We start from the raw sequence: 19,248 nt of genomic DNA, 5'->3' as shown, positions 1-19,248 counted from the left end.
CAGCAGGAGTGAATTGAACTGCTGGGGTCATTTATTTCCAAAGAACAAGAGCTGGAGTTTGGTTTTGCGTGGGGAGGTGTTTGATTTTTTTTCCCCCAAAAATGCTCCTTGCTCTGCAGCCACTAAGCTGCAGACCTGAAATCTACACTGGCAGCTTCCCTCACTGCTCAAAGAGACACTTCTTCTGTTCCTCCTTCCCTTTCATAAAAAAAGCTGCATTTTCATAGTGTTTTTACACTTACTTCATAGGTAGCAGGGGACATTTCCAAATCATTGTGTGGAAGCAGGTGCCGGATTTGAGAGATGCGTCATTCTGCTGAGCTGGGGAGGGGGGGAAGGTACATGCTCAGAAATGCGAGCAGCCTGGATCATTATAGGAGTTCTTGAAGCATCTTCACTGACTCTACCCACAGACCTGTGTGTCTGACCCTGGGAAGAAGTCTCCCCACAGACCTGCTAGCTCTGGGATCCTTTCAGCTTACCAATTTCTAGCACCTAACATGCTGTTACAACTGTGTTACTGCTGCTTTCCTGCAGCTAAACTCCCCAGAATAATCAATTTCTCAACTCTAAGAGAGACAGCACTACCTCAATTTTTTGTCTCAAATTAAAATGAAAGAAAACCACAGAAGTGTTTTTGCTGGGATTTCCATACCTTCTCTGCTATCAGGCCTGCCAACAACTTTCTGGACTATAGAAGTACTTGTTACATCCCTGAAACAGTCTCAGGGCATCACTGATGCCCTCGGAGAACTTTCCAGCTGGATGGAGTGGCAACTCTCAGTGTCATTGCTCTGAGGCTCTGCAGTGCCCATTCTAGCAGGCTTGGTACTCCATAGACTGGGATAAGGACAGAAGCAAGCAAAGCAAGGGCTGACTAGCAGCAAGGGAGACTGCTGCAGCCACAGACAGGAAGATGCACCAGTAGTACTTCCTTTGCAAATGAGGTTTTCCAATCTCAACAAAGGGACAGTAGCTAACGCCTGGGTCTGTAGGGTAAAACAGACCCTCGCGTCTCATTCAATTGCTAGGCAGATCTGCAATTGCCCCTAGGTAACTCATCTGTCAGCTGCCAATCTACTGCAAAACTTGTGTCATTTTCCCTTTTAAGAATTGCTTCAGCCCCATTATTTTATGCAAGTTACAACTCAATCATATTCAGGGGAAAAAACCAAAGCAAACAACGCTGTCTTATTTTAGAAATGCTATGACGCATTCAGAGCAAGGAGCTCAACAGACCGATTATGAACATTTGCCATGGAAAACCTTTTTATGGATGTTGCAGCAAAATTCCAATACTCAGATGCAAAACAACGCAAAGGTATTTATCTGCCACCACTATTACGAAGTTGAAGCTCCTCACTCTCATTCATTGTCAACAAACTCCTGGAGATAAGTGGGGAGCTAACAAACTTTTGGTCCAAATGGGAAACTGCAACACAGGGAGGGCTTAAGGGACCTGGACAGAGTCATGGCAGCTCCAAGTTCCAGCTGAGCCTCTTAATCTCTTCTCCACCCTACCTCTTCTCCAAGGGCCAAATTATGGAAAGAAATAAAAAATATATGACAAAAAATTATGAAGCAGGCAATCCAAAAAGAGCCTTTCTGAAATTTCTCTTACTCATGCTGTTGTGGATGGGCTGGCAAAAGGGGCCTTGACCCTGTCTGTAGTATCCAATTTTAAATGTGATACCTTTAAATGACACACTGGCTAAAAACAGGGCAGATCAAACCTTGCATGGTTTATTCTTTCTGCTCTTCACTGTACCATGAGTTGTTCTGGGAAGCTGTGCCCGCTGCTATGCATTTGCCCTGCTAGGCAGGCCATGGTTCCTGGCTTACTGTTCTTTTTCAGGGGGAACAGAGAATCTGTCAGACAAGCAGGGTGACAAGATGGGAAGACACTGCTGGTTCTCTCATCCCTCAGCATCAGTGATACCCTCCAGGTAAGCACATGCCCTTCTAGTCCTTCACCAGCACTGTGTACTCGAACTGCCCCACCTGTGGGCTGCTGAGGGTCTGCTGAAGGGACAGAGCCCAGCGCTCCAAACTGTGGGAGCTCTAGAGATACTAACAGCAGGGATGGAAATTAGACCTGCTGCTATGGCAACCTGGCCTCCTCCACTGGTGAAGACACCACACCTCCCCTCTGCTCCAGCTGTGAGGCGTTGATAAGGAACAGCAAGGAGAATTTCCATGCAGCCCAAGAATAGGAGCGGAGGAGGCTGACAGGCGACACCAGCAGGGTTAAGGATCTGACTGCCTGACCCACTCTTGGGACATGTTCTGCAAACCTTCTTCTACTCCAGTCTCCCACTAATGCAATAGCATCTTTTGTTGAGGAGGACACAGCAGCCAGAAAGATACCCTTCCCTCCCCACCACGTTTAGATGATCCGTTCTAAGGTCTTGGTGATTGCTTAGCCAGGGAGTATGCTCTGCTTTCCCCACCCCTATTATTCTGCCTTTACATCTCATCATTACCAGGGTCAGTATGCTCTGAAGTTTCAGGATGTCTCTGTGAATCCAGCTTCTCACAACAAGCTGCTGCTCCGTGGTGAGATGCTACCTTTGCTACAACAAGCCAAGCCATTACTTCCAGTGGTAACAGCCACATGCACTCTCCCTTCACAAGCCAGACATGAAGGACCAGACACAGAAATCCACATCCCTGTACTGAGTGGGTTACCAGAGTTTGGCTGCAGGCTTGCAGAGATACTTAGCCAAGAAGAAACATACAGCTTGGGAATCTAGCTGGAGTTTAGATGATCTAAAAGCAACACACAGTATCTTTATCAATGATCTGGATGAGGGGATCGAGTGCTCCCTCAGCAAATTTGCAGACGACACCAAGCTGGACAGGAGTGTTGATGTGCTGGAGGGTAGGAAGGCTCTGCAGAGGGACCTGGACAGGCTGGATCGATGGGCCGAGGCCAACTGTATGAGGTTCAACAAGGCCAAGTGCCGGGTCCTGCACTTCGGCCACAACAACCCCATGCAACGCTACAGGCTTGGGGAAGAGTGGCTGGAAAGCTGCCCAGGGGAAAAGGACCTGGGGGTGCTGGCTGCCAGGCGGCTGACCATGAGCCAGCAGTGTGCCCAGGTGGCCAAGAAGGCCAATGGCATCCTGGCCGGTATCAGAAATAGTGTGGCCAGCAGGAGTAGGGAGGTGATCGTGGCCCTGTACTCGGCACTGGCGAGGCCGCACCCCGAAGACTGTGTTCAGCTTTGGGGCCCTCACTCCAAGAAGGACATTGAGGTGCTGGAGCGTGTCCAGAGAAGGGCACCGAAGCTGGTGAAGGGTCTAGAGAACAGGTCTTATGAGGAGCGGCTGAGGGAACTGGGACTGTTTAGTCTGGAGGAGACCTTATCAGGGGAGACCTCATCGCGCTTTACAACTATCTGAAAGGAGGCTGTAGCGAGGTGGGTGTCGGTTCTTCTCCCAAGTAACTAGCGATAGGACGAGAGGAAATGGCCTCAAGTTGCGCCAAGGGAGGTTTAGATTGGACATCAGGAAAAATTTCCTTACTGAAAAGAGTGGTCAAGCATTGGAACAGGCTGCCCAGGGAAGTGGTGGAGTCACCATCCCTGGAAGTATTTAAGAGACGTGTAGATGAGGCGCTTAGGGACATGGTTTAGTGGGCATGGTGGTAGTGTTGGGTTGACGGTTGGACTCAATGATCTTAGAGGTCTTTTCCAATGTTAATGATTCTGTGATATATCAAATCAAAATGATTGTACAGGTTTTCATTGCCAAGCTTGGGAGTAAGTTAGCAGCCTCAGTCTGGCAGGAAGTATTTTGACAGCATTTCCCCTAGAAGCACAGAGCTGCAACACCACATCTACCTATGTATTCAGCCAAATTCCTGAGAAGCCAGCCAGATATTTATGCTTGGCAGGACACAGGGGTTTAGCTGTAAATAGGGAAATTCCTTAATCCTATCAATTTCCCCTAATAAGAAGGAGGAGAAAAAAGAAGAAAGAAAAATGTCATACGGAAACAGCATTAAAGCAGTGAAGAGAGTGACAAGGACTCAGCTCAGTACTGAGCTATGCGTTTGACTCTATCCTTGCACTGATTCTAGCTAGCATTGCAGGCTGCAGTAGGGTCAGGATTGAGATGGTATTACACGCACCTTACAGGAAAAATCCCCAGCCAAGTTAGGAATGAACAAACAAGCCGGGGTGAAAGTGGGGGATTCAAAACCCTTATGTCTGTCCTGTGGTAAGGCCTACAGTTGCAGGCTCAACTCTCTCCCCACAAAGGAGCAGATACAGTGTTCTGTTGCTTCCGGACAGATGCTGGTTTGTATTCAGCAGGGCACAGCCTTTAAGGGGATACAAAATGGGTTCAGAAGAGGGAGCAGTGGTATGTCTCTCATGAGCTTTAATCAAAAGCTCAGAGGCTACGGGCAGGGGCTGAAAGTGCAATAATCCAAAAAGCCCCGTAAGACAGACCAACTCCTTCTCTACCAAACATCAGCTAAATACAGGAAAAATGAGCAAAAGTGGAAAGAAGCCATGGAGAATCCAGGATATTCTGGAGAGTCTGTGAGAGGTACAGCCCTACCAGAATAATTCACTTTACTCTCATTAGGCAGGCTAGCATATCTGAGGCAGACAGCCGCTACCTCTGCAAGCACCCCTAGCAAATTACATCCCCATGGTTAACCCAAGGTGTCTTAAAGGCTCATTTGGACCTGACTTCAGACCTTTAGAACTGGTCCAAACAATCAAAGCTTGGCTGTTCAGCAGATGACAGCAAGCTAAACCAGCTTTAAAAACACATGAACGTGTCTTCAAAGCAGAAATGCACATTCAGGGGTATACACTCTGCACAAGGAGTCCTTTGCAAAACTTTTATGCAGATGCTTCTACTGCCTCATTAATGAGACTCATTGGCCATTTCATTCTCCCTTCCTAAAGTCCTGCCCAAACGTAAGAGCAGGTCTCTCAGAAAACATAGCTCATGAAAAACCTTGCCAAGAAAACCTGTTTGTGTCAGCAAGCTAGGAACATTAGAGCACTCCTGGGAGTTGCTCTAACATTATCACTCTTTCTCACTGTTCAACTGCCTTTACCAGCCCCCCTCCCTGGAAGGTCCTATTACTAGGAAGTAATAAGGTCTCACATAGAAAATAGGAGGGCACTGAACTCTGTTAGTTTTTTACAGAGATTTTTCCAGTCAGCCTCTCTGTCCTGTTATGCCAGCTACATGAGCTTTAAATGACTAAATAACCATCCCCTTACAGCCGAGGGTTTCTGTATTTGCAGGAATGTATTAACAACATTCCCAGTTTGACAACCCTGATTCCACCCCGTTAGCCTGGAGGAGAGCAATTTCAGTCTCTGCCTCTCACAGAAATTCCTGTTCAGACACGCAAGCAAGTTGTTCAGTGAGCAGTAGAACTACTGAAGAACGGATTTTAACAGAGGTCTCTTCCATGGATTCTCTTATGCCTAATAAAGGTGTGACGTTGCTGACTTTTCACTCAATGAGACTGCCTCCTCTCTCTGTCTGCCAGCTTTCATAAAATTTCTAAAAGCTCATGCTCTTTGAGGCTGACTTACACCTGTCTTGAATTTGGCTGAAACAAGACAGCAGATTCAAAAGTCTGTTGGGAGGAGATGACATACACCTCATTTCTTTAGAAAGTAAAACAAAAAACATTACTTCAGTAAGAAGTGCACAGGGAGGATTCTTTTTAAAAATAATCCTTCTCACCACCCTTCTCAGCTAGCTTCACTCTCTAAAGCAACCTAGGTCATAAATATTGCAAGTACAAGTTTGACAAAGGTTCCACTGTAGCCAGCAAGCTGCCTTTACTGGAAACTGGATTTCAAGCTGGCATTCGCCAATGTATCTTTCCTCCCTGTATAAAGCTACTTTTGCAAGCAGATAATTGAACAGAGTTAGTTCACAGACCTGCCAGCCTTTCTCCCTCCCTCTCAAATGTGTAAAGCATACCTGGAAGCATCTAGGAATGGCTTGTAGGCAATGGTTACCCACTCTTCTTTGTTGGAAGAATACCTTGGCTCCCTTGGGGTTTTGGCTTCTGTATCCAAGTCCACCAGGTAGTGGCATTTGGAAATGTCAATCTGCAGAAAGACAGACATTCTTGTGGTTTATTTCCTGTAGGCTTCTGGTTGTATGTGTTCATTTATACAGGCTGTTATTTATCAATGAGAAGGGGGTTAAATTTCTAGCAACAGGTGAAATGCTTCATGCAGGATACATGGTAAAATATTTTGAATCTTTTCAAGGAAAACCTTTATGGGGGAATACAAGCTACCACTACTGCTCTGGTCATAGGAGGAGAGTCCTAGGGTCCCTCTCTGAGGAAGTACCACTGCCAGCTCTCTTACTGAGAGCTGGAACTGGTACTGTCAAGTCACAGAAGGGAATTTGAGGCGGCAGAACCAATTCTGTTGATGTTTTTCCTGGTGGTTGTGTAACTAGCTATTAAAGACTTCTTACAATGCTGACTCCACAAGCTCCCCAGGCAAAAGACTTCACTATCTTTATTGTTAGAAAGCTTTCCTGATGTCTACACTGAATTTTTATTGTTAGAAAGGTTTCCTGATGTCTACACTGAATCTTTTTCTGTCTCAGTTTATGCCTGTTCCTACTTGTTTTACATCATGAACATGGAAAACATCATTTTCCATGTGATAGTTTTTACCTACTAGAGTTCTGTTATCTGAAGATGGCTCTTGTCTTCTCTACAACTCTATTTTACTCTATAATCATGTTTTCTACCCCTGTGATCATTCTTGTGGGTCTTCAATTAGTCACATCTATCCTGAATGCAGTGCCCAAATCAGATGCAGTACTTTAATGAAGGACTTTCTAATGCAGAGCAGCAAAGCAAGTTGCACAACATGGTCCTGTGCACATAAGCCTGTATGTGGCTCATCTCTTTATACAGCAGCATGGCATTACTAAGTTGTATTCATCCAGTGATTTGCTGCACCCCTGGATCCTTTCCTGAAGGACTTGTGCCTAACTCGCTGGTCTTCAACCTACATGTATTCACCTAATTATTTCTGTCTAGTGCACTGTCCCTACTAAATTTCATCCTTTTTTTTTTTTTTGGATCCTTTCTCCAATTTGTCAAAATCACTTTGAATTCTAATTACGTACTTTCTCCCACATCATTTGTTATCTAATAAGCATACTGCCTATTCCTCCTTCCCCCCTGCAAATCATTGATAAAAACTCTGAAAAGGACCTTTGCAGTTTCCAATACATCCCCTCATTTTGAATGATCTATGGATAACTACTCCTATCACTATTGTAACAGCAATTCATGAATTCTGCTCCAAAGTGCATGGACAACAGTGAGAAGGGCACCTTATGTCAAGGCACATCCAGAGGAATATTTCTGTAGACCAGAGGAATACTAAACATGGATGCTGGGAAGTGTACCAACTCAGCACTCGTTCGTCACGATCATGAACTGTTTGTAATGTATAAACATCCAAAGACACTGCCAATTAACATCTTGTATAGGTGCTGTCCTGGCCCTAAAGAATGTACAGTCAAGTTCACACAATAAAGGCTTGACCCACTGCCCAAGAAAGACAACAAAGTACATGCTAGATCAGGCTGAGGGGAGCCAGTGCCTCAGGCTCCCCCGTTTATCCTCCTGTAAGAAACAGTGTATCTGCCAAATTTCTGCAAAAGAAATCCCCTCACTCACCTAATTTTTCATGCCTTCTTTGGAAGTGCTTTTACAATCAGTTGCACACAATTCCAGCACATTTGGCTTGGAATACATACAGACCAATACGGGTTACCCACAAGGATCACACAAGCTCCACAACCTGTTAACTCTGCAAGCCTCGTGGTACCGGCAGGGCTTAAGCAGAATCATGGAAAACAGTAAGTAGCTCCGGTAGGGTAAGCTTGTTGTATGGCACAAATTATGGTGGGGTTTGTGCATGAATAACCTTCCTGTAGCACTGACGAACCTCATTGCCTCACTTGCAGTAGATGGACATCACATTGCACCTCTCAGACCATGTGGACTTGGTATCAGCACAGTCATGCCTTTATCAGCTGCCTATGACGCAAATAACTGCTCTGCCCTGACCAAAATGTTTGGCGACACTCTGCCAAATTATGAAAATGCATTCGAGGAAGCAACATCACAGAAATTAATTATGTGTGTCACCTCCCAGTTAAATGAGCTGCGGGCAATGTCTTCAGGAAACTCGCATTATGCAATCTTCTCCTTCCTGATGGGGAGAGTGCTCTTGGATATGCACAGGCTGTACTATTCATTTAAATGAATATCCTGTGTCCTTTCTGGCTAACAGCTCCCGCCTCCTGCCCTCTTCTCCCCACTCCTCACAGGTACCCCTACAGATGTGCACTTGAGCTGCTGAGGAATAAAAACTCTGCCAAGACAAATGTGAACTGTCAGCTACAAAGAAGATTTGAGTTCCTAACAGGACAAACTTCCTTTTAATAATAACCATCAGATGTGAGATAAGTTTCACACAAGGTAGCCCAACAAGAGGCTACATTGTGTAGAAACCTCTGCATTGAGCATAAGAGATCTAGAGGAGAGGACAGGTTACAAATGAGGGCTGATGTCCTCCTGTTGAAGATCTAGTTGTCTTTAAGTGATCTAAGTCACATTTTCAAAAGTGAAATAATCCCAAGCCTAAGGCCATGTTTAAATTGTACCAGGGTAGCTATACCATTACAATACAACAGAAAAATGAGCCCCTTATGGATGCAGTGTACAGCAGCAAGGCTGAGCTTTTGCTGGCATAATGATTTTCAAAGCAAGTTCTACCAGTTATTGCCTCTGTACTTGGGTATTTTGCTGACACTAGGTTTTGTCAGCCAAGGGTCACACTTCCTCACATCTGGAACTGGCAAAAGCTTGCAGTAGTGACCTGAGAGGCAATAGAAGTCAACAGGACTGATGCTTGCAACTATCTTATGCTCTTGTGCCACTTCCAATCAGATTAATCTGAAAGTTCTATGTCCAGTAACTGAGAATGCACAGAATTCTTGGATGTTTTTTCTGGCTCCGTTGGTCTGCAAGCCGTCCTTGTGGCACTCCAGTTTTCCCAACTGCCAAAGGGGACTAATGATTCCCACTTCTGCCTCTGATATGTTATTAAGCATTGTACATTAAAATGTAGTACAGTATTTTGAAATTTCTCAGAAAAGATACCAGTGACATACAGCACATCCCTAGCAATTATTGGTGGTTTCCATCAATAATCTAGATATTCTGATTTGGGAGACATCAGGGAACTAGAATACATGTATTTAGATATAAAAAAATTACATCACCAGAGTCTTTCCTGAGGTTAAGTGGAACAGAAGACAGGGCATAACTTCTGATCAATAAATATCTGCGAATTGTAACATGAGCCTCATTAGTTCTGAAGATGTTTCACCCAGGTGGAATACAAGTGAGAAAGGAAGGAGACTTAACATGGGAATTTAGGAAAAATACCAAGTTTTCAACTTGATTTCTCAGTTTACAGCTGCCACCAATCCCTGCATCCAGCAGGACAGGGTTATCAGAGTGCCGGGCCACTTTGTGCCATCTAATCCTAGCCCTATTAGATCAGCAAAAACCAAGGAAACTGGCAAGCAAATGAAAGGTCCAGCCAGCTCCTCCCAAACACCCTGCCGCTGCCAAGCCTGTGTTTGAACTCTCAACTGCATGAACAGGAGGATGGGTGCATGCTTCTAACTCCCACTCCCAAGTATAAACAAGGACACCTTCCACTGAGCAATCCACTGCACTTTCAGGAAAGAAATTCATGAGGAGGCTAAGTGACCTGTAAGGAAATTCTTGTGCTAGACTAAGAACTTCCATCATGCATCTTGGTGTAAACTGGTTACAAGTTTTTTCTGAAGACAGCAACAAAACCAAATCATCGTGCTAAATTACTGTCTGGAAACAGGCTCCATGGCCCCAGCATCACACAGCATCATAATCAGATCCTGTCAACAGTGCACACACAAAAAAATTGTCTCTCAGCTGGTGACACAAATGCTTGGTCGTTCTTCACGCCGCAGGGGCTCTGAACAGAATGTAGATTGCAATCTCACCTTTTTCATGCACAAGGTTTTCAATGAGCAGGCTACGGGGGCGTTCTTGTAAGGTCAGAGACTACTGACCTTTGTAAAATGACAGACCCCTCCAGACTTTTTTTTTTTTTTGCCAACAGTCAGGACAACAGGGGCTGGAAGGGAAAGACTAAGGTCCTTATCAGGAGGAGGACTCAAATTAGTAAGTTACATGCCTGATGAAAGGAACATGATCAAGTTTGGGGAACAACAAGTCCTGGTCTATTTGGTTTCACTGATTTTGACACGGAGGGCCCATGACCTTCATGAGAGATCTATATGCACTCCTTAGGAGGCCAGCTCTCCCAAGTGACAGTGTTCCCTTTAATTAACAATGGCAGAACACAACATACACAGTTCTGTCTTATTGATTGCACAACAGTGTGTACGTTATCAAGTCAGAAAAAAAAGGCAATGTGTGATGACCAATGTGTTTCAACAAGGAAACAAATTTCCTTAGAGTTACTGCATAAGTCTGTCACATTGAAAAGGTGAAGAAAAAGGCAGGGCAGCTATAGCTGGATTAGTCAAACGAAAAACTAAGGCCCCTTAAACCAGGTTTGCAAAGGCCTCTACTCATCAGTTATCTTAAATGCAGGCAGCTGAGATTCTCCAGGATGACTATGTCTTATTATGTCTTACTCCCTCAAACTCTTCCCACATTTCAGTTTGCTCTCCCACAAAATTTTATTGCAAACTTCCTTGGACATGCTTGAATTCACTTTTCTGAAGCACCTTTGGGGTTTATTGTAACAATTTAGGCTGAAAACAATTTAATTAGGTGGATACCAGATGGCTCCGTGGCATCACAACTGAGTGGCAAATGAAATTACACCATGGGAAACTCAGCTGAGGAGAATGTTGAATCCACTTCTTGCACTGTATGAGAAGAACATTCCAGGCCCTAACAGAGATTCTGGCTCATTAGCAAAAAGACTCCCAAACCACTACCCAAGTTTTTCTTTAAGTGATGTAGAATGATTCAGAGAAAGACAAGTTACTGCCTCAAGCACCAAGAGTGAACTCACTTCTCTCATTCTAAGTGCTCCCCTAAAAGGGCTGGCACTTCCAATGCATATGAATTACCTGCCAGCTGAAAGACAGATTTCTCTTCTACCATTCCAAGCACAGTGCATTCTTACAAGTTACACTGAAGCTAAGGATAATATTCATCCTGGTCAGAGGGCCAACACAGCACCTATGCATTTATTTGGGGATTTACACAAGACTTCAGCGGTGTGCAGACCTTGAAATGTTTCTTTGTAGAAAGAAGTCAGTCTTAGTGAATGCAGCTGCAAGGAATTTCTAAATTACATTCTATCCTCTTCTGTTCTCCTTTCCTTTTCTTCCTCCCACTCTTTTTTTATTTGATGCAACCGCTATGCTAAGTGGTGGAGAACTACATTTGATCACATCCTGAATAACAGGAGTGGGCACAGTATAGTACAGAGATGGAGCTAAGGGCATAGCCTGCTGCTGTACTGCTGCAGCCACATGTCTCTCACTGTTGTCTGGATGGATGTTAGCCTGGCCACACAGAGGAAAAAAGAAGTTTGTCTGGTTTACCACAGATAAAGTTCAACTGTTTTAAGCAAAACCAGAGATGCTTTACTAATCACTCAAATGCATATTTCAAAAATGAAACCAAGCTTCAGGTGGTTCTTACGGTTCAAAACAGAGCTAAAGGGAATTGGAAAAGAAGTGAAAATAAAGTGGTAAAAAAAACTTCCTCTGAAGTCAGGAGTTTTTAACAGTTTCAGCTTTTAGGCCTAATCCACTATTCCTGCTTGGATACATCTTTGTAAGAGATAATACTCCTTATCTCTTTCTTAGCAGTTTCAGAAACAAATGCATCTCCCTAGTAGGACAAGTACAAGTTAAGTGCTGTTCAACATGATTAAGGAAGGAAGAACTGCAAAACAAGAAGATCAAATCACTCTTTTCCCCAGTGTCTCATAGCAACAGAAACACTGAGATTACTCTTGTTTTCAAGCAGAGCAGTAATAGATACTTATACTTGAAACAGATCAGTCCCATTTCTGCAGCCATTAATTGGTTTTAAGCTGTCCATGGCTCTCATAATCCTTTTGAACCATTTGTTTTCTCCCCTTTAAATGACCAACAGATTCATGCCATTTAGATTTATTCGCTATGATGGTCCTTTCCAGTGCTTGCTAACTTTTTTTTTTTTTTAAAGTCTAGATATGCTTGCACTTGTAAGCTCACTAAACTTGAGAAAAGATCTTGTTCTCTTGGTGTTATTAGCAGGTCAGAAGTTTTAAAACCCCATTTAAAATTCACATTTAGTAGCTAATTTCTAATGTCCTAGGCCCTTTTGCTTGCATGAGAAATAACAAAATTGTAGGGTGACATTAAGAAACAACCATGAAACAAAAGCGTGTTTTGCTCCGTTAGTCACAGGCTGTGCACCAGCCAGCTGTCTGTGCTAAAAATATGCCACAGTTAAAGATTTCATAAATTAAATGCACTGCAGCAGACAGCTTCTCTCAGGTGGGAACACGCCTCCTTCTCATTTCCAGTAACTACATAATGAGGCTCAAAATAAGAGAGCGTTAACCCAGAAGATTGATCCCTTCTTTTAGCCACACAGTTTGCTCCTGTGTTATAGTACTGCCTTCCATCCACTACTGTGAGTTAATCACAAGTGCTTGTACAATGTCTAACAGGCCAAAGTCATGAGCCACATAAACAAGCATGTATACTGCCTTCAGCCAGGATAGACCCACTCATGTAAACCAGAGACCTGGTCCATCACATGTGAATGCTTCCTATATACTGATGGACATACCAAAGCTATCCTCCAAGGTGCTAAGAGAGACTGAAGAAAGGACTATGCATTTCTTGGCAGTTCCTCTCATTCAACCCTTAGGACAAAAAAGAAAGGATGACTAAATATCTAGTGCACTGCAAAGAATATTCAGTGCACTGTTAAGATTTAACCTGCTAAATAATTTTAAAGAAGTTAGCTGACAATAATTTTAAAATATTCATATGTGTGCACTGTTTCTGTTTAGGCAACACAATACAAACAGGAAAAGTAACAAATTAATAATACCAGTATACATTATCTTAACAGATTCCTACTGAAATCACTGAAGCAATTGTTTCAGTGAAGTTCCAAATTAAATTCCTCCTTCTCAGTTGCAAATATGATGAATACATTTATATTTAAAAAGAAAGGAAAGTACAAAGGAAAATTTCAATCCCTGCTCGGTGACAAACATTTTCTGGGGGGGATTTCAAACTGCTCACTCAGTTCACTTTCCTGTGATCACAGTAACACATTATACTAAACCCAAAATTGCAGCAACTAGGACTTATTACTTCTTCTGTTTCTTTTATTATTATTATGTCTTTAAATGAAAAATAGGCAGATGAAATGCAAACAGAAACCACTCACATAAATGGGGAAATTTCCAAGTGCTGCAGACAGCCTATTTTTGTTCTGTAACTTGTATGGTCCCCGGGAAACAAAATGGAGAGATGCAATCATAGGCATTATATTAATACAAATTATACAGTAAAGTAAGGAAAAGAAAACAGGACTATAATCCTTACATATCGAGATGGCTCTTCCTTGTTTTGGTCATTCATGTCAGTGGGAATGATCCGTGTGGCCATTGGTCCCTTAGCAAAGGGTTTTGGTAACTGGCCCCTGAATTCTGACAGGATGAACTGGAGCTGCCAACTGCAGAGAACAGCGTCAGAAAGCCCAGCAGGAAAATGCAGGAGCTAGTGACATTTTGTGTAGAGAAAACCAAAAGCATAACCAAGGACATTTCATTCCTGAGGGTAGACAGCCCTGCTAGAGAGCAGTCACACTACAAGTTTTCAGTAGCTTGTGGTCAACATAATCTGCTGACAACAAACTTCAGAATCCTTTGTTTTGGATATGCTGATGTCAACAGAGATACAAAGTCTTGAATGTTACTCCCATAAATACTGCTTGTGAGAAGTGCCCCTCCTTATGAATCTCACCAAATTGTACCTTTTACATTAAAGAACTTACTTATCTGGCAGGAGAAAGCTACTTGGAAATCTGTGCCACTCCTTTCCCACGCACACATTAACCGGTCTCCCCTCTGGCACAGTGTGAATACTTGGGTCAATAGCAATCCTGTGAAATTCTGGGTACAGGTCCAGGGGCCCATGGTAGCCTATTGAAGGCAGAAAGTTGTAAATACGGCTAAAGAAATAGGTGATATTTACATGACTACTTTTGAAAGATGACAAAAAATTGTCCATGCATAACTCTTTAACTGATAACTTCTTGCATAAATGAATTGGTCTATGCTAAAAAGTGGCTGGATTCCAAAGCTCCCCCTCCTTTCAGAAGTGCTTGTACCCTACCACCTTTATTCACATTCTCCTGTCCTGACTGTCAATGGCTACCATCAAGCAAAAAAATATCGATGAGGTGGGAAGGTTCACTTGCATGGCTCTGATTCAAGATAGTACTTAAGGACCATATCTAATCCATCTCCACTAAGAACACATGCACCTAATTACAAGTTTTACTTGGGAAAATGCTTTCTCAAGTGGGATCATATGTTTGAAAGTTATAGTATCTGCTTTAATACTAGTCTGGGTACCGGTTTTATATCAGTACAGTTGTACTGGCTGAAGGTGAAGGGCAGCAGATTTTTAACTGATATAATTCTAGTGATACATTCATACATACATGAATACATACATATGTTCATACATACATGTATGAATGTGCATATACATACACACACACACGTATAATCATTCATTAATGGTGACCATTAGAACTTATTCCTTTCCCTGCAACAATGACATCCAAACTTTCGAGGTTCCATGTTTCTACCGTGCTGCTATAGTCAAAGCAGCACAACTTTGGCAGGCCTTAAGACTTGCCAAGACCAATAACCAGGAAAGCACAGAACAAGTCTAAAATACCAACCTCTGAATAAGGCAACAGAGCGTGACAATGACAAAAGGCCAAAGAGAAAGACAGTCCCTAGAGCCAGCCAGTTGGAGGAGACTGTGTAGTGTTCCAGGCGGTAGCGCTGGAACATGAAGTGGTAACATTTCTGAGGAAAGATTGAAAAAACAAGACAATATAAAATTACTCAAACTCTGGTATGTTTAGCAAAATTCTGTTTTTCATAAGGACCTTACAGCAGTGCCTGCATCTCCCACCAGATCTTTGGTCTTCATTTTTTCATTCAGACCCATAAAAAACGCAAAGAAACTCACATGGTTCAGTCACATTTCTTAACTAATAATCTAGGTATTTAAAGACGTTTTCAGCTCTTTTCCCTAGGAAGGCCTTTAGTCAAGCTGTAAAGTGCTCTCTACTAGGGCTCCAGCTTGGTTGCTCCCATGTGAACCAGCAGCAAGTGTCCCTTTCAGACACTTTCCCTACACAGACCAACCTCATTTTCAATGCCGGACTGACTTCCTCTCTAACAGAAGTTCCATGACCCAGATTTACTGAGTGACCTATGGTTGTTTACCCTGTCTGCACAAACTACAGCTCTGAAGTGGATAAAAGAACACAGAGCACATTCTGCATCCACCTTTAAACACAAGCCACTCTGAAATTGTTAAAAGAAAAGCCCTTTAGGTTTTTCTAATTTAAAAGCCTTTCTGGGAATACCCAGGAGGAACTACATCCAATACTTGGCTTGGTCCCTCCCTCCTGCTCTGCCTTTCTGCAGGAGTGATTATTCACTTCCTATTCTAATCTGGTTTCTGTTCCTCTTGTCTTGTTTGCATTTTTCTCACAACAGCCAGATCCACATGATTTGGAGGAGTAGACTCTGACAACCTTGTACTACTAGTTCTAAATTCTCAGCTGGATACTGAATACTGGACAAAATGTCGTCAAACAGTGTTAAAATATGCAGGATAGAAATATACACTAGATTTTCCTAAAGCCATATTTGGCAAAGGTCCTAAACCATTGCCCTCTGATGAATGTTCTGACAGCACACAGCAATTCTCAGTGAGAGCCATAAAACTGCTGACATTACAGAGCTTGATCCTGTACGAATACAAGGACTGAAACTCATCTGGGGTGCTCCAGCTTAGCACTGCAAAGCATCAGCAGTGATGGCAGATCAACAGTCAGAATAGCAACTGACCAGGGGAAGTGCGAGAGTGATTTGAGGGGTGTAGGCAATGCTGGTGGGGAGCCCAGGACAGGAACAGCCAGCAGTGGTGCACAGCAGGACAGAGAAGTAATACCGAATGAGGCCGAACAGCTGGAACAGGCTCTAACAGGGACTAGTGACTGCATTCCTGTTCCTCTTTAACAGAGGAAAGATGAATAATTTTGAGCTTTGGGAAGGTTTATATCAATCTATATTAGTGCTTTACTCTATGAAGCGTTTCAAGTGATATTTACTAAACACCCAATTTTTGGCTCTTCCAAATGTCCAACGCAATTTCCCGAAGCCTAAACGAGATCACTTTTCATTTTTCAAATCAGTGAAGGATTCCTACTAGGATACAATAAAATGCATTTCCTACAGACACATCCCTGACCCTTAAAGCTTGCTTAACAGCAGACAAAGGAGGCACAATGCTATAAGCAAGTTACTAATCCTCATGACATCCCTTGGATGTTGTGTTGTATCGGCATTACAACATCACAACTGCTCCTCACCAGAAATTCCCACTTGGGGTGGGAGAACAACTCAAAGTCATCATGAAATAATTAGTGGCAAGGAAATATTCTCAAACATTTATCACTTCACACAATCCTGGACAAGCTCCTAATGTGATCACCTTATAAAGCCATAAAATCTGATCTTTTTTTGCTGGGCTGTTAAACAGTCTGCACTGAAGTCCAAGATTATTAGATGAGCTCATTCTGTACAACACTCAGTAGGGAAATCCCAAATATTTTTGCTTTTACATCACATCTTACAGAGGGCTAATATTTTTCCACATACTCTCAATCAACCTGTACAGGAAGATTATGGTTTAACTTGTAAAATCAGCAACACACACACACTTCAGTATTAGAATGGCTGTGCGTTTTGTTTCCAGAGTCTTACATCTATCCATGAAACATGGTTCAAAAAAGAAAACTGTACCAGCTAACAGATTAAAGACAATGATCAAGAGTTATGCATAGGACAGTCCTGAATTGTATAATCACTGTAGATTGTGTCAGAGACACAGATATCCTGCAGATGTTCCCAAACTTTGGGAAGCAATGTTAAAGAGGTCAGCTAGCAGTTATGCTTCCTAAAGGTACGATGAGCTCATTAAAAAAACACATTCCACTAAAACTTACCTGAAGAGCAGACAGAGCCACAGCACTGCAGAGACAGATGAGAGGGTAGATGGGAAAGAGGAACCTCTCTTCTTTGTGGGGCTGACTGAAGAAAATCATGATCCAAATGTACATAGGAGCTAGTGTCAGCCAGTAGGGACGGCCCAGATTCTGAACTGAAAGAAACAAACACTCAGCAAAGTAGTAATGTAAGAATGAGGGGTCTATCCTATTCCCCCTCCTGCACAATCATATCTCACATTCAAAAGCCCATTCTTCAGACCCAAACCATTGCCTTCAGACACAAGCACACCATGTTCTGAGCAGCCATGTTGCTAAAATCCATGTCCAAATTTTGATCAGAGAATTTTTGAAGATTCCTACAATACTAACAATTTCAACAGACTTTAGAAGACCAAAAGCAGAAAATAAGGGACTGCGTTACTGAATCCAAGCAAGAGACAAAACCCATCAAGAACTGACATGTCTAAACGGGCAGTCAGAAGAACTAGATTTCCTGCTGTGTATTATGCTATACATACAAAGATCAGAAAGGATCTCCTCTGGACCTACCCTTCCACTTACAAATGGCTGTTTAGCGACTGAAGTTTCCACAACCTTCATTGCTTCATTACAAAAATAAAAGCATGAAAGGTCTCTCAGGCACCTTCTCCTTAATGGAGGAAATAACTGATTCGAAAATAACAACAATTACCCCTGAATTTTAGTCACACTGAGGAGGGTTCTACAGTGCCTGACAATTTTCAGTCCCTTTTCTGCCCCCTTGCTACTCCCAACAGCAGAGTTAAGCAATTAAGCTAACGGCATTTCACAGACAATAAGAACAAAGCACTTGGCAGAATTGCTCCTGCTGTTAAGTACAAGAGCACCAAGTGAACAGCGGGAAATCTTGCATTTATAGGATCTCCTACTGAGCTTTTACTGCTTTCTGACAGTATGTCAGTCATATCCAAGGAACAGATATAAGCAAATACCTGTTAACATATATTTTCAGCAAGGATTATGATGTTGTGGTTTCTTGTACTCAGTAAAAAAATCAGAGAGCAAAGCACTAACTGGACTGATGAATCTGGAGGCTGCTGTAGACACTAATGAATCCTCCCTAGGAAAATGGCAGAGAAGAATTCACACTTCCTCAATACCTTTTTCCTCTCTAGAGTCACTTGCCAAATGTCATGTGTTTAACCTGATGTCATTTCATTTAAGAGAAAGCCCAACGTGAAGCAGGGAATATTCTGGTTTCTTTCTCTACTCTCAGCACATTCACACCTATGAGGACACTTCCCAAAGCATGGGGTAGCAAGACTGACCTGCCAGGGCTCAGTCCTGCGAGTTGAAGAGTGCTTTTCACAGTGCACAGAAGAGTCCAGGTTCAATCCCAACATGGGCAGCAGCAGCAGAGACCAGAGGATGCCTATTTGTAGGCTCAGCCCCAACAATCAAAAAGGAAGTAATAACCCTGTTCTCTCAAGCTGCTGCAGAAAACATTCTGGCAGTGGTATAAAAAAGTAACAATGGAAGAGCCAGCAAAAGGTTCCCCAAATAAAGCTAAAGGCTACTATTTCCAGCTGCATGTAAGATGGAAACAACAATGGGTACACGGTTTCTTTCCCCCTTAAGATTTCTGACAGGGCTATTTCTAATGCATTTGCATGTCTGGCTGAAGGTTATGTACCATACAACTTGTTAAGCTTACTCTGGGTATGGATAGTTCAGCCTTGATAACACATTGTTCTTCCTGAGGTGGAGGCAGGGAACACAGGAATCATCCCTAAAGAGAAAAACATGTTTCTCTTTTGCAGACAGCACGTAAGTAGGTGCATCCACCGGAGGGTACTGAGGGAGCTGGC

At 42.9% G+C, this 19,248-nt stretch overlaps 1 protein-coding gene across 1 annotated transcript in view; it reads right to left on the bottom strand.

The window, feature by feature from the left end:
- The window catches only part of LOC104075121 (alpha-1,2-mannosyltransferase ALG9-like), a gene marked incomplete at its 5' end in the record, with an annotated part of 23,012 nt that extends 5,394 nt beyond the window's left edge, over positions 1–17,618 (bottom strand). Inside the window, 5 exons of the mRNA XM_009575530.1 lie at positions 5,968–6,098; positions 13,684–13,813; positions 14,135–14,282; positions 15,053–15,182; positions 17,399–17,618. Coding sequence (XP_009573825.1) covers positions 5,968–6,098; positions 13,684–13,813; positions 14,135–14,282; positions 15,053–15,182; positions 17,399–17,618 — 759 coding nt within the window. The remainder of the gene's footprint in view (positions 1–5,967; positions 6,099–13,683; positions 13,814–14,134; positions 14,283–15,052; positions 15,183–17,398) is intronic.
- Positions 17,619–19,248: the final 1,630 nt, after the last annotated feature.

The sequence above is a fragment of the Fulmarus glacialis genome, unplaced genomic scaffold, assembly GCF_000690835.1.
Source record: "Fulmarus glacialis isolate BGI_N327 unplaced genomic scaffold, ASM69083v1 scaffold49513, whole genome shotgun sequence".
Lineage (NCBI taxonomy): Eukaryota > Metazoa > Chordata > Aves > Procellariiformes > Procellariidae > Fulmarus > Fulmarus glacialis.
Note: the sequence above shows the minus strand (reverse complement) of the source record. Positions and strands in the feature narration are given on the sequence as shown.